This window comes from Nomascus leucogenys, chromosome 16 (genome assembly GCF_006542625.1).
Source record: "Nomascus leucogenys isolate Asia chromosome 16, Asia_NLE_v1, whole genome shotgun sequence".
NCBI lineage: Eukaryota > Metazoa > Chordata > Mammalia > Primates > Hylobatidae > Nomascus > Nomascus leucogenys.
This window is the reverse complement of record NC_044396.1, coordinates 91,690,219-91,718,179: the sequence shown is the minus strand read 5'-3', so window position 1 is coordinate 91,718,179 and position 27,961 is coordinate 91,690,219. Positions and strand designations below refer to the sequence as shown.

At 49.5% G+C, this 27,961-nt stretch overlaps 1 protein-coding gene and 1 long non-coding RNA gene across 4 annotated transcripts in view; one reads left to right on the top strand and one right to left on the bottom strand.

The window, feature by feature from the left end:
- Positions 1 to 19,964: 19,964 nt before the first annotated feature.
- On the bottom strand, positions 19,965 to 24,220 carry LOC115830638. Its single transcript, XR_004026168.1, has 2 exons — positions 24,144 to 24,220; positions 19,965 to 20,902 (listed from the first exon to the last, which is right to left on the bottom strand). It is a non-coding gene; the product is annotated as an uncharacterized LOC115830638 (long non-coding RNA).
- The window catches only part of KCNK9 (potassium two pore domain channel subfamily K member 9), a 104,427-nt gene continuing 99,548 nt past the window's right edge, over positions 23,083 to 27,961 (top strand). For 2 of the 3 annotated variants that reach the window (XR_004026165.1, XR_004026166.1), the window contains exon 1: positions 23,163 to 24,372. Coding sequence is in view for 1 of the 3 variants with exons in the window: in XM_030795059.1 (XP_030650919.1) it covers positions 23,706 to 24,372 (667 nt within the window). In the remaining 2 variants the exon portion in view is untranslated. Of the gene's footprint in view, positions 24,373 to 27,961 lie in introns of all 3 variants that reach the window. The other variant, XM_030795059.1, reaches the window with a different exon arrangement.

The following is a 27,961-nucleotide window of genomic DNA, read 5'->3' as shown; positions in this document are numbered from 1 at the left end:
GTAAGAAAACATGGAGGACAAAGTGAGAAACTCTCAAATATAGCTAATTGGAGTTCCTGGAGGAAAAGATAAAGAAAATGGAGAAAATGCAGTATTGAAGAAATAATGACTGAGAACTCCTCAAAACTCATAAGGATAAAAATCCACAGATTCAAGAAGTCAAAGAAATTCCTAGTAGGATAACATTTAAAATACACAGTTGACACATCATAATACAATTTCAGGAGACCAGATGCAAAACAAAGGGATGATTTTTAAAAGAGAAAGACAAAAATTGCTTTCCAAAGAGTGGCAATTGATTGACAGCTGACTTCTCACCAACAAAAGGGAGGTCCAGGAGTTAGTGAAATAATATTGAGAATGTGCTGAGCAACAAAAATACTTTTCAATGAGTAAAATAATGACATTTTATTATAAACAAAAGCAGAGTTTTCCACCACCAAAACCTCATTAAAGGGAATTTGAAATACTAGTAGAAGGAAATTGATACCAGATGGAATGTCAGAGATACAAGAAGGAAGAAAGAACAAATTCAGTGGTATATATGTCAGTAAATCTAAAACATTTACAGTACATGTAATAATAATTGTGAACTGTTGAGTTACAGCATAATAGAATTAACATATATAGCAAAATAGCACATAAATGTTGGTGAGGGGATGATTGGAATTAAAGTGTGAGAAGGTCCTTTAATTTCAATTTCAAAGGTTTAGGAGGAGGGTAAAGATATTGATTGACTTAGACTTGGGCTTTGGTGCTTTATTTATGAAAGTTTCAGCCAGGCATGATGTTTCACGCCTGCAATTCCAGCACTTTGGGAGGCTGAGGTGGGAAGATCGCTTGAGCCCAGGAGTTCAAGACCAGCCTGGACAACATAGCAAGATCCCATCTCTACAAAAAATTTAAAAATTAGGGGTAGTGGCTCATGCCTATAGTCCCAGTTACTCATAGGGCTAAGATTGAAGGGTCACTTGAACCTGGAAGGTTGAAGCTGCAGTGAGCCATGATTGTACCACTGCACTCCAGCTTTGGGGACAGAACGAGAATCTGTCTCAAAAGGTTTCCAGGTTTTCATTTCTGGAGTAACTATCAAGAAGATGAAAAATAGCATGAACAACTTCTAAATTTGTGAACCCCAAAACTGGAATGAGGAAAACTAATCAGTCTGAAAGAAGTCAAGAAAGGAAAGAAGAAAAACTACAGAAAGAAATAGAAATGGCAGAACAAATAAAACCACAACCCTAATGGTATTAATAATACTAATGGTGATGCTTACACTTAATATAGCCATATGTGTTAAGCATTCTTCTAAGATTATATATATAAAAACTTCATATGTATGCTATAAAATATAAAATAAGTATGCTTATAAGGAAGTCTCTATTCCTTCCTTAGGAGATATATAGATCTAGATAAGCTTACTTACAAAGTCTTTTTTTTTTTTTTTTTTTTTTTTTGAGATGGAGTCTCACTCTGTTGCCCAGACTGGAGTGCAGTGGCACAATCTCAGCTCACTGCAACCTCTGCCTCCCAGGTCCAAGTGATTCTTCTGCCTCATCCTCCCGAGTAGCTGAGATTACAGGTGCCCACCACCATGCCCAGCTAATTTTTTTGTATTTTTTTAGTAGAGACGGGATTTCACCATGTTGTCCAGGCTGGTCTTGAACTCCTGACCTCAGGTGATCCGTCCACCTTGGCCTCCCAAAGTGCTGGGATTATAGGCATGAGCCACCGGTCCCAGCCAAAAGTCTTTAAAGTAGATGTTGCTCTTATCCCTGTATTACAGTGGAGAAAAATGAGGCACAGAGAAGTTATGTAACAGCTAAAAAGTGATTATAAGTTATGGAAATAAGTACCTACAATAAATGAAAATATACTAAATCTGTTAGATGAAAGATGACAAAACCCACAAAATCAGGTTTATGATGTTTACAATATACATTAAAGCATAAGGATTCAGAAGGTTGAAATAAAATGGCAAGAAAATATGTACCAGAAAAGTCCTAATGAAAAGAAATTATGAGGCACAAAAACCAAAATTACTTCTAGAAATAAAGACAATAATATCATGATGATAAGAGTAGTAATTCACCAGGAAGCTATAATAACTCCAAATTTGTATGCAACTAATAATACAATGTCAAATACATAAAGCAAAACCTGACAGAACTATAAGGAGAAATAGACAAACCAATAATTATAGTGGAAGATTTTAACATAGCTCTCTCAGAAAATGAAAGATTAAGAAGACAAAAATTTTAAGGGCATAGAAGATTTGAAAAGTCTAATAAATTTGACTTAATGGACATATATATAGAGTATTTCAACAGCTGTACAGAGACATTTTCATCAAGCAAATATGTTATTATTTGTTTTATGGCCCAATATGTAGTGGAAGGACTGTGTTATAGATCACATTATCTGAACCCAATATGATTCAGTTAGAAATTGATCACTTTTATGTTGTTTAATTATTTTAATTTTTTATAATTATAAAAGTCATGTATTTGGAAATTAGGTAACACTTCTAGATAACTCATAGTTGAAATAAGAAACCACCACGGAAAGTAGGAAATATTGAAAATGGGCAGTAATAAAAGTATATGTCAAAACGTGTGTGCTTCAGATAAGTCAGTATTTAGAGGGAGAATTTATAAACTCAAATGCTTGTAATCAAAAGAGGAAAGTGTGAAAGTTAATGATCTAAGCACCATCACCAGGAACTGAAAATGATGGCAGTAGAGATCAAATAAAAGAGAAGCATATAATAAAGATAAGATCATAAATTAATAAAATAGAAAAGAAACACACAATAGGAAAAAGCCAATGGTGATTTATTGAAAAAGCTGATAAAATGGAGAAAACTCTGACTAGATTAATAAGGACAAGAAAAAAGGCACAAGTAACCACATTACAAATAAAGGGGACATCAGATATTGCAGACAATGATACAAGGATATTATAAATGTAAGAGGAAATTATGAAGAATTTTATGTCAATAAACTTGAAAACTTAAATATAAATTTTCTAGAAAAATGTAATAAAATTTATGATAATAGACTGCATAATCCTAAAGCCAGTAAAAAATCAAGGTAAAAATCTTTCCAAGAAGAAAACTGTAGGCCCAGATGGTTTTTAATCTAACAAATATTTAAGGAACAAAAAATTGTAATGATATACAAAATATTTATAAATGTGGAAAAAGAGTAAACACTCAAATATTGTCATAAGGTTAGTGTAATCTTAATACCAAAATCTGACGAAGCAACATGAGAAAGGAAATTTCAGGCTAAATCAAGCATCATTTAAAATGCAAAACTTTTAAATGGTAACAGATTCAATGATGTGTGAAAAAGTTAGTGTATCATGATCAAGGTGTCTTCATTCAGAGAATGCAAGGTTGGTTTCACATTTAAAAAGCATTAGTGTTGGGAGGCCGAGGCGGGTGGATCACGAGGTCAGGAGATTGAGACCATGGTGAAACCCCGTCTCTACTAAAAATACAAAAAAAATTAGCCGGGCGTGGTGGTGGGCGCCTGTAGTCCTAGCTACTCGGAGAGGCTGAGGCAGGAGAATGGCGTGAACCCGGGAGGCGGAGCTTGCAGTGAGCCAAGATTGCGCCACTGCACTCCAGCCTGGGCAACAGAGCGAGACTCCGTCTCAAAAAAAAAAACGCATTAGTGAATTCACCCCACTAATGAATTAGAAAAATCATGATCATATCAAAAGCTTTTGATAAAAATCAACATTCTTTCATTATTAAAAACTCCCCAAACCCAAAAAGAACTCTTAGCAAGCTAGGTCTAGAAGATAATTCCCTTAACCTGATAAAAGACTATGTGTAAAAACTACATACAGCAAGCCTTATTCTCATTATTGAGGTAGGAATAAGGCAAGGATGCTTATTATCTTCGCTTTAGTCAACATTGTATAAGGGGTCCATACTAGCACAGAAAAGCAAAGAGAATCACACATAAAGGCATACAATCTAGAAAGCAAGAAACAAAACTCATGTACATTATATCATCAATAACAAAGACTAAAGAATCTTTAGATTTACTAGAATTCTATTCAGCAAGGTTGTGTACAAAATCGATATACAAAAATCTACATTACTGCACCTTAGCAACAAACATCTAGAAAATAAAATTACAAACGTTATTCTTAGAACTACAAAAAATGTAAAGAACCCATGGTAGGAAGAATAACAGCATCTGAAAGATGTCTACATCCTCATTCCCAGAACCTATGATATACCGAGTTACATGGCAAAGAAGAATAATGAGTACAGATAAAATTAAGGTTGTAATCATCTGGTCTTAAGATAGGGAGATTATCAAGGTAGATGTAATGTAATCATGAGAATTCTTAAAAGGGAAAGAAGGAGGCAAAGAGAGCCAGAGAGATGGCAGCAAGAGAACTTAGCTCAATGTTGTTGGCTTTGAGGGTGGAGGAAGGGGTCAAGAGCTAAGGAATGCCTCAAACTTCAGAAGCTGGAAAAGGAAAGAAAACATGTTCTCCTCTAGAAACTCCATAAGGAATCCAGCCCTACTGACACCTTTATTTCTGCCCAGTGAGACTTGTTTCAGACTTCATCTTTCCCAGACTGTAAGATAAGGAATTGGTGGTGTTGTAAGCCACTAAGTTTGTGATAATTTGTTACAACCTCAATAGGAAACTAATACAGAAACCAAAAATAAATCTTTCCTTTAATATCCAAGACCTTTATGGAGAAAGTTATAAAAATGTATTGTAGGACGTTAAAGAAGATCTAAATAAATGAGTTGGAAGACTCCTTCTCATAAAGATGTAAATTCTTGCTAAATTGATCTACAGATTCAATGCAACACCAATAAAAATCTTGACTTTTTTTGGTGGAATTTGGCAAGCTGATTCTAAAATTTATATAGAAATGCAAAGGTCCAACAACAGCTAACATACTCTTGAAGAATAAATCAAAATGTATTGTTATGCTGAAACAATTAGACAGGGTGGAATAGACAAATGGACCAGTGGAGAGCCCAGAAATGGACACATCCTTATGTGAAGACTCAATGCATGACATATCACTATCACATACCAGTGGAGAAAGGATGGACAGTTCCTTACACAGTGCTAGGAAAATGAGTAACCATAGGGAAAAAGAGATGTTGGACCCTACTACACACCATATAAAAAATGCTTTCTAGGTAAATATGTAAACATGAAAGGCAAAGTTATCAAGCATCTAGAAGACATTATAGATATCTTTATTATCTTGGCATAGTGAATGGATGTTCTAAATAAGACACAAAAAGCACAAGCCATACAAATGAGAAATACAACTATATGAAAGTTAAGAACATTTGTTCATCAAAATTTACCACAAAGAGAATGGAAAGACAAGTCACAAATGGAGTAATATGAGGAGGGTCTGACACTGTACTGAGAATATTCAACCTGGCAAGGATATGTGACTTATCTTCAGAATCCATGGGGCAGAGCAAGTTTCATGACTCCAACTGACTGCAAATGGGTCATATCTCCCATAGGAGGAGGAGAGAATGGGATATAGTGAACACCATAAGTCTCTACCACTTGAAGCAAAGTTGAACTAGTCATAGGCTATAACCCAACAATTCCACTACCAGCTACATACCTTAATGAAACCCAAAGTCTTGTGCAACATAATATATGTTCCAGAATGTTTATAGTGTAATTACTAATAATAGGAAAAAATAACAAAATTCATATGTCATATTAAGAATGGAATAGATACAGTATGGCATGCTCTATAGAATAATAGTACACGATGATGAATATGCAACAACATGAATGCATCTCAGACACATAATGTTGAAGGAACAAAGCAAGGGATAGAAGAATACATGCAGTGTGACTCCAATTAAGTACAGTTCTAACAGCAAATCAATGTATTTATTAAGGATATATACACAAGTTGAAACACACACAAGCAAATGATAAAGACCAAAAAGTAATTAACACGAAATTTAGCATACTGATTCCCTCTGGGGGAAAGAATAATGGGATTTGTGAGGCGCAAACAAAGGGCTTTAGAAATTAGGAAATGTTCCATTTCTTCACCTGCACAGTGGAAACTTAATTAATCTAGGTCTCTGTCCAAAAAGTGAGATATTCAATTCAGGTGATGAGAATTGTCAAAGACGTGGCTTTCGGTTAAGAAAAAAAGAGAAAGAATTTTAAGATCCTTTGGCACTGACCCAGCAAACCAATAAAGAATCCTTCCTTCCTTCCACCTTTAGAATTTAGTTTGCCATTTCAAACCTGCTGATTAATCACAGTGTGCTCCTGGCAGCCGCCCAAGCCTGCTTCTCTGTAAGTGAGTGAAGCTGGAGCCCTCAGGCAGGAACGCCTTTAGCACCACGGACAGCGACCTACAGCTAGCACTCAGGAGACAAGCCTTATAAGGAATTCAGTTGCAGAAGGGCAGAAGTCTTAAAAGTCTTGGCCCAGGCCCCCAAAAAGCTGGTGGCAGAGCATGAAATAGAATCCAGGTCTCCTGATGCCTAATTCAGTGCATGTTGTATTCCGCCTGGCCTTGAATAGATGGACTGGAACTCTTCGATGAACCAGGAAGTCACCAGAGGACATGTGAGGCTTCCATGTCTGCCAGTGAAAGCTTGGGCTTCACATCCAGTCTCATTTGGGTTTAGATCTGGACTATGCCCTTTAGGTCTGGACTCTGCCCTTGCCATTTGAATGTCCTGGGAAGTCACTGCACCTCTTTAAGCCTCAGTGTTGATAGTATCACCTCCCTACAGAGTTTCTCCCTACAGAGAATTCAGTGACATTAGGTATATCTCACTGCTCAGGATAGCGATATGCACACTGCTGCTTACTTCAGAAAGAGAAAAATTCCCTTAGCCTTTCCCATAGTGTGTTTCAAATCAGAAGGGAAAGGAATTGGTTTTATGGAATGTGTAAAAGATGCTGAAACAATATTATTGTTTAGAGCCTGCTTTGGACATAAACCCAGTAAAATTTCCATATAAAATATTGGCATTTCCTAAAAGATATTAAGTCTCCATTGGGTGTCTTAGATCTCTCCAGTCTTGTTAATTTGAGCTCATCAATGCACTAGTAACCATTGCCTAACATCTACTTGCTTCTGTCATGCCAAAAGATGCTGGGAGAAGAGGGGTGACAATATCCTACAAAGTGTCCCCAGGGCCAATGGTCCTCAACCACACAGTGCATTCCCAGAATAAACCTAATAGGGTAATGTATTATCTTTTTGAGATGTTACTGGACTCTATTAATGTTTGGTAGTATTTCATTTAGAAACATTTAACTTATAAGTGCCATTCATGTGTAGTTTCTATTATCTTGTACTACCTGTACTAAAGTTATTCTAGATGCATGGGATGAATAAGGGAGTTTTGCTTCTTTTTTATAGCTCAAAATAGTTTAAACAACATTGAAATGATTAGTTCTTTAGAAATTAGGTACAACTCAGCTGTAAGCCTGTCTGATTCTGCTGCCTTTCACTGACAGATCTCTAATCACCTTCTCCAAGTGGTAATTGGTCTGTTACAATTTTCCATTTTTTTCTTGAATTGATTTTGGTAATTCTACTAGAAAATCATCCATTTCCTTGAGGTTTCAATTTGTTATCACAGAGTTGCATATAATGTCCTCTCATAATTATTTTTTATCTTCCCTGTATCTGTAGTTATATTGGTTGTGTCTGCCTTCTCATTCCTAATCTTGTCTAATTTCAGTCTCTTTCTTCATTCTCTGTAATTGGACTCACGAGATTTTTTTTTTCTATTTTATCAGCCATTTCAAAGAACCAGCTTTTGCATTTACTTATTCTTTACACTACTTTTTAATTTTCTGTTTCATCAATTTCAGTTCTTATCTTTGTGAATTCCCTCTTTCTTGTTTCTTTTATTGTTTCTTTTCCTTTCTTGAGACAAGTAGTAAAATAATGTGATGTTTAGTCTTTTTCCCCTTCTAATAAAGACATTTAAGGCTGGATGTTTCTAAACAGTCTTAACTTCCCTCCCTATCTTTTAATAGGAAACCCTCTCTTTTTGTTTGTTTTCCAAATAGTATTTAATTTATTCTTTGATTTTCTCTCTCATCCAAGGATTATGTGTGGATATTTTAAATTTTTAAGTAAAGCATTTTTCTTGTTTTGCTCTCTTTTAATTATTTATTTCTATTCTTATGAGATATGGCCAGAAGCACATGGCCTGTGCAAAGCTTTGTTCTTGTGTCCTTGAATTTGGTAAAATGTTCTTTAGTTTCCAGTATATACTGATTTTTTTTTTTTTTTTTTTTTTTGAGACGGAGTCTCACTCTGTCGCCCAGGCTGGAGTGCAGTGGCGCTATCTCGGCTCACTGCAAGCTCCGCCTCCCGGGTTCACGCCATTCTCCTGCCTCAGCCTCTCCGAGTAGCTGGGACTACAGGCGCCCGCCACCACGCCCGGCTAATTTTTTGTATTTTTAGTAGAGACGGGGTTTCACCGTGGTCTCGATCTCCTGACCTCGTGATCTGCCCGCCTCAGCCTCCCAAAGTGCTGGGATTACAAGCGTGAGCCACCGCGCCCGGCCTATATACTGATTTTTAGCCAGGTATAGTGTGGCATGCACCTATAGTCCTAGCTATACAGGAGGCTGAGGTGGGAGAATCGCTGGAGCTGTTTGAGGAGTTTGAGACCAGCCCACGCACCATAGTGAGACCCCATCTCTAAACAAGCAAACAAATAAAGGTATTCGTTCATTGTATATCATGCGGATGGTCACATCTATTTGTTGCATTTTTCAATTCTGATATCATCCTTTGAAGTTGGTTGTTTTGAAAAATTTTAAACGTACAGAAAAGCAGAGAAACAAGTATGAACACCATATACATTGCAAAGATCCAATAACTGTGCATGTATTGCTATGTTGTTTTTCACTGGGGTATTAAAAGTAAATGACACGCTTCATGGACTTTCACTCCTAGATGCTTACATATCCACCATTGATAACAAAGGGTGCTTCCCCACATAACCATGATACCATTAATGCACATGAGAAAAGAACAGTAATGTCCTGTGGCCTTCTAAAACTCTACTCATGTTCACATTTCCCTAATTGTTCCTAAAATGGCCTCTTAAATCTGATTTGTTCAAACTAGGATTCAATCAGCAGGCATACAATACATCACACTGCTGCTTCCCTGTCTACTATTTTTTTGTCCATGTCTGATAGAAGTGTGCAGTTACTTCTCATTATAATTTTATTTTTATCAAATTCTCTTTTCTTTCCTAATACTTTTTGCTTTATATATTTAGTTCCTCTTTTTTTCCCCATACAGGCTTCTGGCTACATATTGCTTCATTATATAATTTTTTTTTTTTTTTTTGAGACGGAGTCTCTCTGTGTTGCCCGAGGCTGGAGTGCAGTGGCCTGATCTCGGCTCACTGCAACCTCCACCTCCCTGGTTCAAGCAATTCCCCTGCCTCAGTCTCTGGAATAGCTGGGATTACAGGCGCACGCCACCATGCCTGGCTACTAATTTTTTTGTATTTTTAGTAGACACGGGGTTTCACCATGTTGGCCAGACTGGTCTCAAACTCTTGACCTCAGGCAACCCGCCCACCTCGGCTCCCAAAGTGCTGGGATTACAGGCATCAGCCACTGCACCCAGCTGTTTTCTGTGTATTTCTAATACATGTCTTATTATCATTTTTTTGTTCATTTTGCTTGTTGAACCCAGTATGACAGTATTTGTCTTCTAACGGGAGAATTCACTTCATTTAGAGTATTAACTTTAATTAATTAATGTAATTCCTACAATATTCTTTTGTTGATTTTTGCCGTTTTTTGTCCTTTCTCTTTCTCTCATTTTTGATGGTCTGATTAAGTTGTTCTTCCTTCCATTTCTTCCCCTTTGTTAATTAGGAAGTCCCTACCATATCCTCCCATTGCTTTCAAAGCCACCTCCTTTTCTGGCTTATATAACCAGGCACAGATTTCTCTACTATTAGCTGAAAACAACATGCCAACTATTTCACCCAACAAGATGTTCTATTTCTTCCATAATTATTCTTCTTTAGTCTAAAAAGGTGACACTTCTAGACTTCTTTTATTTTCTTCCTCTCCCCTCCACTTCAAGGATGAGAGTCTGGAAAATGTCTAACTTCCCCTCTCCTCAGCTCCTGGAGGCTGCTGAGCTATAGCTTTTATGAAGAGCCTATCATTAGAATTTTCCCTTCCAGTCTGGACCTCCTATTTCAGGGGCCCTTACTCAGCACTTCTGCCGTGCAGTCTGAGACAGGTCTATCCTTATTCATTTTGATTTAATTTATCCACATATCAAGGTCTGCTGCTCACCACTGTGTCTTTCCCTTTTCATCTCTCTTTATTTCGTGGCCTCTATTCTGTCTCATTTGTTCTTGGGTTTGAGTCTTCTCTCGAGTCTTTTCCTCAGCTGGGAGATGTGGGTGATTCAGGCAGCACGCTCTCAAACTTCTCTCGTTTGTCTTCCCAGGTGAGGGGGAGCTTGCCTGGGGACAGGATTCTTGGGTCAAGGTCTTTGCTGAGTGGGAAGCCAAACAGCACTCCCCAGGCATGACCATGTGACATGCTGCAGCCAGGAAACAAGATTGGAAGTGATGTGGGACATTTCTGGGCAGAAGCTTTCAAACCCATTGCAGCATTTGTCACATTCCCTTTCCCTGCCAGGGATCATGAAGCTCTTATCAGAAGAGCCTGGCCTGTCTGGGAGGGACCCCAGGGAACAGAGCTACCTGCAAAGCCACCCATTGACTCACACGAGCAGGAAATAAGCCTTTGCTGTTTTAAGCCATTGATTTTTAATTTTTCGAAATCTTTTGTTACTGCTGCATGATCTATCCCATCCTGATTGATTCAGAAACCTATAGGATATGGGTGCTCTTTCTCTAGGTGTAACTGTTCTTCTCCTGTCTGGCTGGGGGCCCCCTTACATGTTATAATTTTTCTTTATCAGCTCTTGAGGGCTCAGGTCTGAATGCCAAATGCCCCTGGGTAAAGATGCGGAGATGCAGTTGAACCCAGTAGAGAGAAATTGATTAGGGAGGAGGCCTTCAAGAGAAAATGGGAAGGGTCTGAGAGAGGCTGGAGAACTATCACACCAGCGTGTAGGCCTGGCCCCGGGTGAAGACAGAGGGAAAGATGAAGGAAGCTGTGGTCCCCAGGGCCTGGCCTTGAATCTTTTTCCTGCATACTTTCCGTGATGCCAGAAGAGATGGCAAAGCCATAGTAGAGATGAATGCTGGGTTGGCCGAAAGTCAGGCTGGCCAAGGACACAAGGAGTGGGGGAAGGGGATGTGTTTGGAGCTGACCTGGGGGCCTTGTTGCTGATGATGAACCATGGCCATGGTGATGGCCACATGAACATATGCTGTCAGCAACGTGAGCTCCCAGGGGGCAGGGATGGTGCCCACCTCACCTTTGTATCATCAGTACCTGGACCAGGAATTGGCCAAGTAGATGCTTAACAGACGTTTGTGTCAAGAAAGAATGAACATGTGTTTCTCTCCTCTGGTCCTGAGGCTGTTGGACTCTAAGGTCTAGTTTGGGAGAGGGAGGACTGTGGAGTGGAAGCACCAAGGAGGTGTCCACCTGGACCAGAATCACAGAACCTCACTCTGGGTTAAGCCTTCCCTGACATTTCTCCCATCTGTCTGACCACCTGCTCACTTCCCCTTCTACTGGGGGAGTTCCCCTGCTTCTCCCCACATCCCCCTCTTCCTCCCTGATGCCCTGATCCTCCTGCTACCACCTCTACCTGGCTGGGTTTGGAGTCCCCAGGACTGCTGGTGTGTGGGTGTCACTGGTGCCCCTGTGTGAGGAGAAGCAAGAGTAGCTTGCTACAGAGTGAGGTTCAAGGCTAAGGACAGAGGCAAACACGACCAGCTCACACCCAATCAGTGCTTCCCTGTGCCAGGAACTCTGCCAAGAGGAAAACATGCACCCATCCCCACTTCAAAACAGGAAAACCAAGACTCAGACTGGCGAAGTGACCAGCCCACAGCCAAACAGCAGGTACACAGTGGAGTCAAGATTCCAAACCAGGACCGTCTGACTCAAGGTCCACTCTTTTGTGCTCTCCTGAGTCAAGGTCAGAGACTGAGCTAGTGCAGCACATGGCTCACATTATAGATTTTCATCCACCCCCGTCCCACCTGATTAGCAAGGAGGCTTCATTACTTCCATTCTGCAAGGGAAAAGCCTGAAGCTCTGAGTCCAGGGCTGAGCCTCACCCAGGACATCTAGGTGCTCGGGCGAAGATCTGAACCAGGTCTGCCCAAGAACACAGCCTGAGTTCTTGACCAATATCGCCTCCCTCCTTGCAAAAGGTATTCTTTCCAGCCACCTCCTCCCTCAAGCATGGCGGTCCTGAAGTGCCCATGCTCAAGTTGGCTTTGATTTGGGGGATATTCACCAGTGCTCCAGACTGCAGAGTTGTCACTACCCAGGAGAGACCAGCCTGATGCCTCCTGACGTCCCAGAAGGTGGCACCATCTCTGACCTTATGCTCAAGAAGTTCTCCTAACCCGCTCTGGGTACCTCCAAAGCCGTGTCAGAGCCTGTCAGGATCAGGTAGAATGTGGCTTGCCCAGGGAGGCTGACCATGTTGGGGACAGCTGGGGCTTGGGCTGGCTGCAAGGGCATCTGCTCTTGACACATCCCAAACCAGCTCTGTGGCCGCGGGCCGAGCCCTGTGTTCAATGGAGACAGGAATCTCTGCCTGGTCCCATCCTGGGCTGTATTGTGGGAACGTGGGAAGTGCCCAAAAAACGGGAGCACCACTCGAGATGTGCTTGCTGAGGAGGATGGTTGTTCTGGGCCCAGACAGAGCCTCTCAGTGGGGCCGGTGGGGGCATCAGTGTTTCTTTTTCCTCTCTGGGGCCTCCTCTGACCTCCTCCCCTGAATGCTCCATTACCTTTGCATTGCCATGACTCCCTTGAACTCAACTCTTGACTTGGGTGTGTGAAGTCAGTGTTTCTTGAAGCTGGCTCCCCACCAACCCTCTAAAATGGTGCTGCTAGACTTCCCCAGAGGCAAAATCCTTAGGATTTGGAGTCGTTTTTAAATGTATACTTTACTTTCTCAATTTTTAGGTAAAAAAGTATTAATTTTGTGATCAAAAATAGAAAGGGTAGGGCCGGGTGTGGTGGCTCATGCCTGTAATCCCAGCACTTTGGGTGGTTGAGGTGGGTGGATCACCGGAGGTCAGGAGTTTGAGACCAGCCTCGCCAACATGGTGAAACTGTGTCTCTAATAAAAATACAAAAATTAGCTGGGGGTGCTGGTGTGTGCCTGTAATCCCAGCTACTTGGGAGGCTGAGGCAGGAGAATCGCTTGAACTGGGGAGGAGGAGGTTGCATTGAGCCGATCGTGCCATTGCACTCCAGCCTGGACGACAAGAACGAAACTCCATCTGAAAAAAACAAAAAAAGGAACGTGATTTTTTTAAAAAGGGTCCATGACTCAACCTGCCACCATTAAAGAGATTTCAGGCATTGGAGTGGCGATGGGAGAGATCTGGAGAAATGGGGACATTTCCTGGTGCTATAAGATCACATTGTGTCTGCCAGGTCTGTTCCAAGGCACTGGGAGCCAGTTGGTGTTAGAAGAAGCTGTGAGAACTTCACCAAACTCACCCCAACAGCCCCTGGTCCCTGTGAGTGGACCTTGACACCATGGAGGTGGTCAGGGTGGCAAGGGAGGCTCAGCTGCGGCCCAGCTGAACCTGAGCCATGCACACCATAACCTGCAACATGTTTACAGTCATCAGTGATGGTGTCATGATGGCTTGAACTAGCCACCCATTTCTTGGGGGTCTTTTTCCCTCTAGAGCTCCCTAGGTCCCAGGTCCCTGTCCCCCAGAGGCCAGCAGGGATGGCCTGTGGGTGCTGAGATCCCACACCCATCCAACAAGGTGTTCCATACCTCAGCTCCCTCCTGTACACAAAGTACAGAGTGCATTTCTGTGAATGCGCAAGGGAAGTCCAGACCGCCTGTGCCTTCAGGAACCATTGCACTCTAGACCTGCCTCCTGTCCTCTTTGGGACCAAGGAGAGCTGACCTCTGATCTTGTCTTTTGCCACTTTTCCCGGCTGCCCACACCCTAGCCACGCCAGCCACCTTGCTCTTCCATGAACATGCCAAGCTCTTCTGCCCTCAGGGACTTTGCATCTGCTGTTCCCTCTGTCCGGATGCCTTCCCTCTGGGTCCACAAATGTCATTCAGGCCTCAGCTCAAATACTGTCTCCATGGGGACTCTTCCCTGACCGGTGCATCCCAAAGGTCTCCCCCTACACCCCACACTGCCTCCTAATCATTGCCTTCTGTGTGATCATCTCCCTGCAATCATCCTCGCAGCGTATCCTGCTGGTTAACTGGCTCGTTGCCCATCTGTGCCATTAGCATATCTGCTTCATGCGAGAAGGGACTTTGCAGGTTTTGCTGCCTGGTCCCCAGTATCCCTTGTAGATACCAGTGGGAAGAACTGGGTTGCTGAGCTGCATCAGACTCCCTGGGGAACTCAGGATGGGCTGGGCCTGGGTTCTGGGGACCCAGAAGGTGCGTGGTGTCCCCTTATACAGACAGTTATTTCCATGACCTTGGGCAAGTTCCTAGACTTCTCTGTGCCAGAGTCTCATTTGTCAGATGAGGAAGATGCCTAATCGACAACCTGACTTCTTGCCCTATGGGAAGGGACTTAAACCTGGATGAGCCCCTGCTGTGAGCCAGGCACATCCTAGAGGCATCACCTGTGTTGGCTCAATGCTCACAGCAACTCTGTGAGCCGGGAATTCGCCCATTTCCCTGCCTGGGGACAAATGCCAGACTGAAGTACCCTCTACCGGGAAGCCTGCTGGGACCCCCCAGCCTGAGCTGATCAGGGCTCCTGCAGCCCCCACACGATCCCATGGGCCTCTATTTCCCAAACCTGCCATCTCCCATCAACCTCATATTGCCAGCAAGTGAAGGGAGCAGAGAGCAGCTCAGAGGCAGAGAAGCCTCTCTGAAGCCGGTGTACTTCCAGAGGTCACCAGGAGGTAATTCAGTTTGGTAAATGTTATACGGCCCTGTGCTGGGCGCTGTGCTGGATGCCGGGACACAGATGGATTGGACACAGGCCCTGTCCTTAGGAAGCTCCAGGGGACAGTGACAAGTGCTGAGGGCAGATGCTTTTGAGGTGGAGAGCTCTTAAGGCCATGCTCAGAACAGCTTGGTGTCCAGGAAGGCCTCCTGGGGCAGCGCCAGTGCCTGAGGGGGCCTTTGGGGGCCTCTGGAAGCACCCAGTCCTCTCTTCCCTTTCTCTGGGAGTTGACAGCGCCTGTAATGATACAAATGATACACCTGTGCGTCCCCGAAATAGCAGCGGCGTGTGCAGGGACGCCTCATCACACTGCGAAGTTGCTGCCACCTCGGCTGCGTTTGCAAAAATACCTTCTGCCACACAAAGGTGAAAATGGCAGAGGCGAGAACCAGGCTTCTGAAAAGGAAAAATATTTAAACACCTTCCACAGGGATCTGTAAACTCTCGGCACAGGCACAACTAATGCTCCATGTGACTGGGCTAAAGTTAGCTACCGCAGGGAGGGAGCTGGCTGTGTAGTAGCGTCTCCACCGTCAGCGTGTGGCGGCTGGCCCCGCTCCCTGGCTGGCGGGCAGTTAGGTGGAGAGAGGAGGGCAGCATGCCCTCTACACTCGGAAGAGAATCAACATTGGCTGAGTGCACACTGGTCACCCAGGCCTCTGCCAGAGCTGTGCGGCCTCGTATCATGACTTCACCCCGGAGGGGACCGGCTCTTTCTCCTTGTTTCACCTGCAAGGAAAGAGGCACAGAAAGGGTCCCTCACTTGCCCAAGGTCGCACAGGGCACAAGTGACCACATCGAGTTTGGAACTGGGCCTGACTGGGAAGCCACGCTCATCCCGCAGACCAAGGGGGCTTCAGAGATCATCTGGGGAAAGCCAGGGATTCCGGTGATGGAGAAGCTGGGGATGCTGGGCGTGTGCTTCAGGGACAGGCTCGTGCAATGGAGGGAGAGTCCTCAGACCCATGGTCCAGGCTTCGCTTTGGCTCTTCACCTGTGCTGACACTTTACAGGTGTTCCGGCTCAACCTCAGCAGCCCTGCAGGTGAATCCCATCTCATCTCCACGTGCAAGACAAGGAGACCTGACTGGGTGGCTTTCCTGGTCTTACAGATAGTGAGTTCTCAACAAGCTGTGATCTTTGTTTTTAAGAGCACATTTTTATTTTTATCTTTATTTTTAAGAAGACAGGAGAGCTAGGTCCAACAAACGTCCCCTTACTACGCATGTCTGATTATTCTGGGCATTGGGTGGGGGTAGGTGACCGACGGAAAGGTGACCAATGTCATTTCCTGGCCACCAGTCACTATGCTGTCTCCACATCCATTTTATTAATCAGAGCAACAAATGCCTGGCAGCCTCTGCTTTGTGCCCAGGGCACCCAGAGAGGGAGCTGGGGACAGAGATGTGTTCTCTGCTGCCCTAGAGGCCCAGCTCCTCAGCCCAGCCCTGGATCGCAGTGACAGCCTGTGGGCAGAGCCACACACTGTCCTCCCACACCCCCCCACCCCTCTTGCTTTGGAACAGCAGGGTATCCCTGGAGTATCAACCCTGCCTCATCTCGGTTAATAAGATCCTCACGGCGGACGTAGGTTTCATACCTGCTGCAGCCCCTCTTGGGATGTGTTGGCCAGAGGAGCTTCTGCAGATGGTCCGATTGATCCTGGCAGCCACTTGTGCTCCGTGGGGAATGCAATGCAGCTATTTATGGATCAGGCGTGGAGATGGGCAGTGGTTCAGGCTGCATTAAGAAGCCTGATATCCACTAATCAGATTTCCTCTAATAAAGCAAGGGCAAGTGCATGTATGCAGCTTGGTGGGGGGGCGTCCTTGGCTTAAGCAGAGAGGGCATTGAAGAAGGGGGCTTGGCCTGGCTTTTCCCTCCTTCGCTATGTGATCTTGAGTCTAAGAATGATCTGCTCATCATCTATTAAAATGAAATTCCTGCTCTTAAAAGCCCCCTAGCTCTGGGGCAGATCCGCCCCACTCTGGGCCTGATTCCACCTCCCATCCTGTTCCTGTGCAGTATGGGCGTCAGCCATGCCAGCGCCTTTGCCCACATGGCCACAAAGACACCCCATGGCACACCAAGAAGCTTCGAGCTTGAAAATGCCCAGGAAGACCACGAGGGCTTGGCATCTAAGGGAGAGACCCCATCCAGTTTGGGCTCATGTCCCCAAGTCACCCACCCACTTCCTGGGCAGCTGGAGGTCTAATAACTCAAAGGTCACCTGAGCTCAGCCAGCCTGGCCTCGGTTCCCCTCTTCCACCGCTGGCTCTGCCCCTAGTCTCTCAGAAATTCTGAGCCAGGTTCCTGCCTCCCTTCCTCCTGGCACTCACCTCATCACTAACTGAGTCCTGGGGACTCCTCTTGCCATTTTTGGATTTATCAGGGAGCCAGTGAAACAAGTTCTGAGCATCTACTGTGTACCAGGGCCTGGGTCACCTCTCCGTCTTCCATCTCAATCTTCTGGCTGCCACAGTGGCCCAAGCCCCTGTGGCCTGTGCCTGTTGAAGAAGGACACCACTTTCCCCAACTCCTGGCCCTGCAGAGGCAGTGCCTTTCAAAGGACTCCTCCCACAGCGACTGTCATAAGCCCAGATAGTCTTGGCTTTGTCACTGGCCAGTGGGAATGATAGTGACAGTCTCACAGAGTTATCCTGAGGACTCAAGCTAGAGCAGGGAACGCGCCAGCTCAGACTCCACATCCAGCAGGTGATTGAGACATGTGCACTCACTTGGATCAGTACACAGGGGCCTCCTTTCTCCATGCCACATACACCATCACTGCCACTCCCTCCTGGCTCCTCTCTTCTCTCACACTGGGTTTAAAATCGTCTTTGCCTTCTCAGCTGGGGCCTTGAAAGGAAACAGGTCAGTGCTGAGTCCAGGAATGGCCTTCTGTGTACCTCTGTGTTCAAGATTCTCAGGCTGTAATAGACCCCAGTCGGAGAAAGTGCTGGGATCGATTAGCAATGTCTGCTCTGGACAGAGGTGGAGGGAAGGGCAGGCTGTATGCCAGGATCAGTGAGCCCACCCATGGCCCCACTCCTCTCTATAGCCTTATTCCCCTCTCTTTCCACCATTTGAGCCTCTTTCTCTGCTTTATTATTTCTCTTCCACCTCTGTCTGTCTTGTTCCTTTTCCTCCCTCCTCACTATATTGGACACCCACAGACATTAGAGCCAAGGCCTAAACCTTGGGGGCACGCTCTCAGTCATGGCTTGGGCCATCTCTGCCATATGCACAGCCTTGTGTTCCCTGGCTCTCCTGCATCTACTTCTTCTGCCTTCCTGTGAGACCTCTCACAAGGAGTGATGACTGGTGATTGAACCAAACCTTGTTCTTTCATTCTCAGCAAACATCCATTGTGCACCTACTATATGGCAGGCCCTTTGTGGCCAGGTTGGGTCAGATGTGGCCCCTGCCTTCAAGGAGCTGACAGTCTGTTGGGGGAGAGTGGCAGTCCCCCAAATGAGTCATTGTGGTAGAAGTATTCTGCCAGAAGTATATGCAGGGACACAGGGGTCTAGTTCAGCCTGCAGGGGCAGGGAAACTTCTGGAGGAGACACCACCAGAGCTGAATCCTAAAAGATGAGGAGGAGGGGTTGGGTGAGAGAGGTCATGGAGGCCAGCTATCAGGATGGGAATGCCAGGCTGAGCTTAGACTTGACCCACAGGCTCCCGGACAGTTTTCACCATGGATGTGCAAGAGTCAGCCTGTTAAGAAGGTGGCCCTGGTGGCAGGTGGAGAAGAGAAGGGGAGGTTCAGTTGCAGGCAGCAGGGACAGTGAGGTGGCTGAAGGACCAGAACTGGTGCAGGGCTTGTCTATGCAGAGCCAGAAGCAGAACCAAGACCTCCTGCCTCCTAGTAAAGGTATCTGGGCTGGCCAGCAATTCCCCAAAGCACAGTCCTCAGGACCTGATGCTGCAGCTGAATGAGTTTGGGAAACACTGCTCACAGCACTCCCATCTAGGGGTCACCAAGTCTGTTAGCAGAACAAAGGCTCTGAGAAGTCTTGCACTTGCCCCCGTTTAACCCAATGTTTCTCAAACTGTGTAACCACAGAACACACTTGTTCACATCCTGAAGAGGAGGCTGGGAACCCCTGGATGAGCATGGCTGCCTGCCTTGGGAGTGCTTTTCTCCGGAATCTGACACTGCTGGAGATCTAAAGTTATCAACTGTGCCATCAACTGCGCAAATGTCACTGACATTGAGAAATCAGCTAAGAGCAGAGTGAGGAATATCTATCTACTTCTGGCAGGTAGGCCACTGAGGAAGGGGAGACTCATCACAGACTCTCTCTGTGATTTGGGGCCACTGGACTCCTTGGTGCCTCACCTTCTTTGAAAGGAAATAGGTCAGTGTTAAGTCCAGGAATGGCCTTATGTGTACCCCTGCGTTCAAGATTCTCTGGCTGTAATAGATCCCAGCCAAAGACAGTGCTGAGATCAATGAGAGATGTCTGCCCTGGGCAGAGGTGGAGGGAAGGGCAGGCTGTACGCCAGGATCAGTGAGCCCATCCATGGCCCCACTCCCCTCTCTAGCCTTCCCCATCTGTAAAATGGGTATGATGAGTGTGCACTCCTGCCTATTTTCAAAGATGTGGGCATTAATGTGACAAAGCGTTGAACATACCCAAGGAATCAGGATGTTGTGGAGCAGCAGACAGTCCACCCTGGCCCAGACACGCTGCGGTGATGTGGAAGAAGTACTGGCCTGGGAACTTGGTCCTCCCTTACTCACTGTGGGTCCAGGATAAACTGCTGGGCCTCCCTGGGTAAGAACAGGGGCTGCGGGCACACCCACTGTGTGTAAAGAACGAAGCAAACAAGTAGGCAGCAAGCAGATGGAGTTATAAAACCATGATGTTCTTTATTAGCTAATAAGGTACATCTGTTTTTACAGAAACTGAGGTCCAAGGGAGGCCCATGTTAGGGCTGCTGGAGGGCACAGACAGGCTGTGAACACAGCGCATGGGCACCAGGAGCACCGGACAGGCTTGGGACCAACTGACTGTGGCTTAAGCCCACAAGAGAATGCACTTGCTCACCCCAGTTGGGTGGCTTGCGTGTGCGCTACGTGCCTGCGTTGGGGTTCTCAAAGAGTCAGGAAGGACCTGCCTCCCTCCTCAGGTCACCTATCTGCTGACAGCCCTACCCAGAGGAGGGCTGTGATTGGTTGAGGTGGGCCTTCACACGTCCAAATCCAGCCAATCACCGTGGCCCTGCGGAATTTTGGACTCTGATTGGCCACACCTCAGTTCCACATGCTTCTCCAGGTGGGGCTAGAGTTGGGACACCCAGACCCACGGGGGCTGTGAGGGAGGCAGGCACCCAGAGGCACTGCCCCCAGCCGGACTCTCTGGGCTGTTGTGTGGCACACACTATCCGGGATGGATGCTGGGGATGTAGGGAGGATGCTTGATTGGGCCCCAGGCTTTGCTCCCAGGAGCTCCCATTCCACCCGCAGGTCCAGCGCCTTGGAAAGTGGCACATGTGGGGGTGTGGACGGGCGGACGAGGAACCCTCTGCTTCCACGGCTCAGACACTGCCTGGGAGGTCCTGAGTCCACGGGTCTATTCCCATGGGTGGAAGAGAGGAAGAACCAGGGTCTGGGGGCTGGTAGGTGGCCACTCAAGGCACTCTAAGCTTGGGGCCAGAAAGCAGCGGGGGTCCTCGAAGGAGGGCTAGACAGAAGCCACGGAGAGGCTTCCAGGGCTGGCTCCACATCGGAATCACTGTGGGATCCTGGGCACGTGATCCTGTCTTGCTGGAAGTTTTCCTATCTGTAAAACAAGGGGTTTGGAGTAATTCATCTCAGAGGTCCTTCCAGTACGCACACAGTGGTTGCGCTTTCCTGAAAGGCTGTATGCAAATGGAGTTCCGTAAACCAAATCGAAGTGGCTCTGCAGAGCGCGGCGTCTGCCGGCGCGCCCCTCCCCCGCCCGCGCTGCCGCGGGGACAGCCTGGACTTCCCCGCAGCGAGGCTGGCTGCGCGGCCGCCCCGTGGGTCGGAGTCCAGTGCCCCCTGGTGGCGCCGAGGCGGGCAGGCGGCTTCCGGACCGTGCGGAGGCCCGACGGCTGTGACTCAGGGGTGGCGCCGCTGCCAGGGCGGCGGGAGGCCTGACTGGGGTTCCGTCGTGGGCTGAGCCACGGCGCAATTAATTACCAGCTGCTGGGAATCCTTGTCGCCCGCTCGCGGTGACTCACCCGGCAGCCAGGCTCACTTGCCGAGCGCGGGGGCCTTGGTTTCCAAAATGAATCTGGGGAGAGTGCCTGCTCGGGGTGGGGCTCCCCGCTCCCTCGCCCCAGGGGCCCCGCAGACCCAGCGAGCACCTGACGGCTCAGACGTAGCCCACAGCGCGGGCTCCCCTTCCCTGTGGCACCCGCAAGCCCTGAAAGTGGGTGCAGAGCGTCCCAGCTGGGAGGCCTCGGTGAAGCACTGGGGTCCCAGACCCGCCGGGCCCAGGGTCCCTGAGGCCAGGAAGCCCGAGCACCGCTCCAGGGGGCTACCCACAGAAGGGACTGGTCTCCTGGAGCCCGCGAGCTGCCCGAGGGTTAGGTCTGATTCCCCAGCCACCCCTTGGCCAGCTGCTAGCCTGCCGCCAGGCGACTCTTTCCCATCTCCATCCCTTCCTTGGCTGGGGTCAGGAGAGGAAGAGGAGCCCAGGGGTCTCTGAGGCTTGGGTCTGTCCTTTTGGACCTCCAGGGCTCCAGGCGGGATTCAGGAAGCCGATGGTCAAGAAAAAGCCCCTCGATTAAGCCTAAAGGGAGAGGGCGGGGAGGGGGAGGAGGCAAAAGAGGCCGAAATGGGAAGGAGATAAAGCCTGGAGAGGGGCTCATCTGAAAGCAGCCAATAGGTGCGCCCCAGCCCGAGCCTTGTGTTCCTACCCCAGGTGGTCCCGAGGGGGCTACTGCGTGGCTCAGGGCTGCACCCACGGCGCACCTTGCGCCCAGCTGTGGGGAACCAAAGAGTGATTTTATGTATGTGTATATATATATATATATATATATTATATATATATTTTTTTTTTTTTTTTTTTTTTCTTCAGTAAAGCAACAGAGAGGTTACTGGGTCGGGGGATTGCGATGTCTTTCCCCGCTGTCCTGACTCCAAAAGTGGCGGCCCACTCTGTCCTTAGCAATATCCAGGGAAACGACTCAGGTCTGCAGGTGCTGGCCCAAGCGGGCTGTGCGGCTGGGAGGCGAGGGGGCCGAGGCAGCCCTCGGGGCCCCACCACTCCACGAGGCCATGTCCCTGGCCAATGACACGCTCCCGCGCCGGGTGGCTAGGTGGGGGGTGGGGGGTGGGGAACACTTCGTGAACCGCTGCCGCCGCGCTCCTGTGTGCCCATGGCCCCCTCCCCTTCTGCTCTCCACTCTCTGCCCAATCTGCCTGAAGCTGTCAGCCTGCCATCTCGGGCTGAATCCCGTTTTCCTCCCCCAACCCCGAGTCCCTCAAACTCTCCACCCGCCAGGGCTGCTTGCGCTCTTGGGGCGCGGGGCTAGAAGGACCCAAGAAGCCTCGTTTATCCTCCCATCCCCCGCCAAAACCCGCTGGCGGCTCCGCCCCCGCCCCCTCCCTGGCGGTTCAGGCCGCCCCTCCCGGGCTCCCTCCGCGTGCGCCCTGCGCCGCGCTGGGTCTGCAGCGGGAGTTGCCACAGCAGCCTCGCCAGCTGGCTGGGGACCAGGCGGGAGGTGGCGCGCCCTGGAGGCTGCGGGAGGGAGGGAGGGAGGGAGGCCCGGCCTCGGCGTAGCCCGGCCCCCGCTCCCCGAGGCCCTCCCGCCGGAGCGGGGCTGCCAGGCGCACAAACACACACACACACACACGCACACACACGCACATACACACGCGCACACACACATTCGGGCTCCCAACGGCGCGCACGCACGTAGCGCCCGGGGCAGACCAGCGCGGCGGCCGCCTCCCGGGACGCCCGGACGCCGGAGAGCCCCGACCCCCGCGCGGCTCATGCGCCCGCGTCCGCCCCGCTACTCCGCGAGGCCCGCGGGACCCCTCCCGCCGCCACCGCCGCGCCCGCCGCCCCCGGAGGAGCGGGCTGGCCGACCGCCACCGCGCCGTCCCCCGGCCGCCCCCGAAGCCGCTCCATCGCGGTCCCTGCCGTCCTGGGGCCGCGCCCCGCTCCCGCGCCTTGGGGGTTGAGCCGAGCAAACTTCGCGCACCGGCCGACGCCCGGCGGGGACCCCGCTGCGCACCCGCGCGCCCGGGTGGGCGCTGGGCGCGCAGACCTTTGGGGAGCGGGCTGCCCCTCCCGCTGCACCTGCTCGGCCCCCTCTCCGCTTGCAGGGGACTCCAGAGACACCGCCACTTCGCAAACTTTTCCTCCCCACCACCGAGAGGGGGCGAGGAGGGGTAAAAGGGGAAGCAGGTCCGGCGGGGCGCGCGGACCTGCAGGCTCCTTGCTGGGCGCCGCCACCCGCGAGCTGGACCCACAGGGGTACCGGGCCCCGCGGCCGCCCTCCGGCCGCTTTCTGGCTCCGGTTCCCGTCCCTGCTTTTCCCGCGGGAGCGGGGGGCGGGGTGCGGAGGGCAGCGAGGCCCGCGCGGTACCCAGCGGGGCCGCCCTGCATGGCCCTGCGCAGTGGGGCGGGCTGCTTCGGCCGGGTCTGGCGCAGGGTGTCGGGGTTCCCGGACGCCTGGCCCCGGCGCTCGAGCAGCCTCCTGTGCCTGTCCGCCTTCTCGGCTGAACCCGGGCCAGCGCCGCCCCTGCCCCGCCAGCCGCCTCGCGGTGGCGGTGGCTGTGGCGGCCCCAGCGGAGGGGGCCCCCCCCAGCCTCCCCGCCCCCCGCCTCCCCGCTGCTGCTGCTGCTGCTGCCGCCGCCGCTTACAACTTGGAGGCGGCGGCGGCGGCGGCGGAGGAGGAGGCGGCGGCGGCCGCCGGGCGCTGCAGTGGGACGCGCGCGGCTGTGAGCCTGCGGGACATGCCCCCCGCGCCGGCTCCTTGCTGGCGGCCATGAAGAGGCAGAACGTGCGGACTCTGTCCCTCATCGTCTGCACCTTCACCTACCTGCTGGTGGGCGCCGCCGTGTTCGACGCCCTCGAGTCGGACCACGAGATGCGCGAGGAGGAGAAACTCAAAGCCGAGGAGATCCGGATCAAGGGGAAGTACAACATCAGCAGCGAGGACTACCGGCAGCTGGAGCTGGTGATCCTGCAGTCGGAACCGCACCGCGCCGGCGTCCAGTGGAAATTCGCCGGCTCCTTCTACTTTGCCATCACGGTCATCACCACCATAGGTAAGGGCTGGGCGCGCCGCCGGGCTCCCGCGCCCCGGGAGGAGTCCGGGGAGGCGGCTGAGCGCGCGGCGCCGGGCTGGGTGCAGGGCGTTGAGGGTTAAACGCAGACTCCCTTGGGGGCTTTCCCGCAGCGCCCCCTCCTCTCTAGGGAGCACCCACCTCCGCGGCGCCTCCGAGCCTCACCCTTCGGGGACCCCACCCGGAGCTCTCCACCGCGCTGGTGTCTGGGCCGGGCGTGCGAGCCCCGAGCGAGTGTGCCTGAGCCGGGAGGGCGGAGGCGCCACTTTTGCGAAGAGAGTGGAGCGCTAAGAATAATCCCATAGCAGACACCCACCCACCCACCGCCCCGGCGCGGGCTGGGCTGCGCGGGGCTCTGAGCCTTACACTTACTACCTCTCTGGGAGTTGGAGAGGGCTGGCCTGGCACCCATGGCTCCTAGAGGGACTCAGGTGGCAGGGGAGTGCACCTGGGGCATGGGAGACACTGACCCTCCGTAGCCCCTGGGCCCCCCTCCAGGCTTCTCTGAGCTCAGATTTCATCTCTCTTCCCCCGCGCCCGGCTCCTTTTTTCCCCTGAGTTCCAGTTCTGGAGCTTGGACTTCCCAGGCCCCTGGGAGGAGAGAGTTTGCTCTCTGGTGCTTGCAGTGGGGGTGGCAGCCCCTCAATTGCTCTCAGTAGAGGTGGAGAGTGGGGGCAGGGCAGAACCTGCCCACTCCCTAGGCTGTGACAGTGGGAAAGGCCAGTCTAGCCATTGCCCAGAAACCAGGGAACTTGAGCCCCAGTCACGAGAGGGGGTCCAGCTGGTAAACTGCAGGGATGCCTGCCAGCCCCACTGCCAAGGGCGCTGTTCACAGAGCAGGGTCTCTGGTCGGTCCCGAGGGCAGTGTCCCCTCTAAGGCTGGGGGCTGGGAGGACTCCCAGACGTTATACTTGGAGACCTGTGGGAGCTGGGGTAGGTCCCTTCATCCGGGTGGACGCGGTGGATACCCTGCATGGCAGGAGGCAGGGTGGTGTCTCTGTGGTTCGCTTGCCCCAGTGAGGCAGGCTGCCTCTCTAGGGCCATCTCCTTGGACCTGCCAAGGCCAGTGTGTTAGTGGGGGTGGTCTGTTTCCTGCACCCCTCAGGGCTTCACACCCCTGTGCCCTGGGCAGGGACCTTCTCCTTCCCCCCTCCCTTCTTCCCAGCTCCTCCTGTCTCGCTTCTCTGGACCTCCTCCTCTAATTTCCCTCTTGATATTTTTCTTTGTCTGGAAATCTCTGCATACTGAAAAAACAGGATTTCTCAGTGCCATATGCAACAGGAAGCGCCAGCACAGGACGGCCTGTCTTTCCTTCTTGGTTGAAAATACTTTTTAGAGAGTCATCTTGTTTTAAATGTTTAATTCATTGGTGCAGGTTTTTCTGTTTGTGAAGGAAATTGTCCTTCTGTTATCTACATAATCAGCTTGGCTCTTGCTTGCCCCACGCCCTTTGCCCAGCACCCCAAACACAGATGACTCCTTCCCTTCCCACACTGTGTTTCCAGCTTCTAAGAGGGCCAGTCATTGCCATTATCTCTGGCTTTAAACTGTGGCAGTGGCACGCAGATGCACAGGGCAGTGATTCTGGGAGACAGGGGCCTGTTTGCTGGAGAGCTGGAGAGTAAGAAATATGCCTCTGAAACTGGCCACCCCTGGGGAGAGGAGAAAGCCCCAAAGCCCTTAAACATGCCTTTAGGGTTGAAGATGGAAGACAGGTGAAATTGGCTAGCATGCTGGCTTCCAGTAGTAAAACAGGCACATAAAATGCTTGGCTGATCCCGAGAGTTGAGCTGCAACATCGAGGGGAGGATTGGTGTTAAAAGCAAATCCTGAAATGTGCCAGTTTTCCTTAAGGAATACATCGTTGAGATTGATGAAGTTCTTATTGAGGTGTGTTTCCATGATTGATTCTGATTGGTAGCTCTGGGTGTATGCCTGTAACGGTTAGAACTCCAAAGAGAAGCTGTCAAGGGAAGTGTAGCTAAATGGAGGGTGTCGGCTTCGCCTCAGGGGCTGTGGGACTTGTATGAATAAGGGACCAGAGGCCATCTGAGGAATTTGTTGATTTTTCTCGCTTCCTTCTTTGGGCTTTCCACTGATTTTCTGGAAAGAAAGGTTGGGGAACAAATGTGTGTGTGTGTGTGTGTGTGTGTGGTGTGTGTATGTGAATAAAAGACAGCTCTAACACTAACACAGCTGTCCCGTTGTGGAAAGACGTTCGACTTGGAACCCACAGACCTGGCTTGGAATCTGAATTTGGCCATAGTGTAAAGACCATAGAGAGGTCATTTCCCAACTCCTGGCCTCAGTTTCCCCACCTGCAGAAGAGATATCTCACAGTAACTACCTGACAGGCTGACTTTTAAGGTCCAGGTGAGATCCCATGGGCTACAGCTGCCAGGCACAGTGTGGCCGGCACTTAGTTGGAACGGAATCCACGCTTTTGGACCAAGCCTGATGGAGCCTCCGCTCTCTGCCCTAAGAAGCTGTTTAGCAGAAGAATTCAAATTTACAGGAAACAAAGCACCTTTCCAGTTAATTCTGTTTGTTTTTTTTTCTTTTTTTAATATAAATGCAAATTAAGGTGTTCCTAGGCCTTGAACAAAACCCGGCCCCAAGCCTTGCCCTCCAAGGATTTGTCTCCTATTGGGCAGTGATATTATTGAGTCAGGTTAATCTTCATGGGCGTTTGATTTTTAATCTAACCTTGAGCTATTTCTTCAGCATGCTTTAACTTTTTGCCCAAGTGTCCAAGGCTGGGACGGGAGCCGCTGGTGCTGGGCGGCCACGAATGAAGGCTTCTTCTCAGATGCAGCTATTAGCTTGCTCTGTGAAATGGATTTGTAAAACGTACGTAATTACCACTTTGTGTTGAATCTGTGGCCAAGCCTTCCTGAAAGGCTTTGGAGGGATTTTACCCTGAGTCTCGTCCCAGCTCTCTGGGGGTCCCGGGGCACTGTGACCATTGTCATAACCAGGGAAGAACGGGAGTCCAGCTGGGCCCCGCAAAGGGCAAATTCAGTTACATCATTTATCAGGCTCTGTTTCCATTCCTCCCCATTTGCTTCCTTTGATGTCTGTGCCACTTGTAGCTATTTCTGCGGAGATTATGTTTAGTTCTAAACTTGTGAAGTGCTGGACCTTTGCATGGAGACCCTCGTATGTACCCTGTAGTTTCCTTTTGATTAGGGGTTCAGTCTGAGCTGCCCCCCAACCCCTGCCCCACCACCTGTTGGTGGAAGTGGTGGAAGTCAGGAGTGCTGGGCCAGGGTCTGGACAGAGGTGGAGGAGTTTTATTTGGATTTGGCCTGCTTGGGGCCAAATGGTGTGTAAGGGACACCTGGAACACACGTGTGACCTTCCTACAGTAGCCGCTTTAGCCTCTCCCCACGATCTAACAGAGTTAGAGTCTCCATGACGCTTCTTTCTCCAATCTAACATCTGTGACCTGAGCTGTTATCACCTTCAGGATCATTAAAAAGGAAGAAACCATGCTTAGAAATCAGATCTCATCTGCAGAATGTAGAGGACAATTTAAAATCGGGCTTGGGTAGGGAAGGAGAGGTGGGTT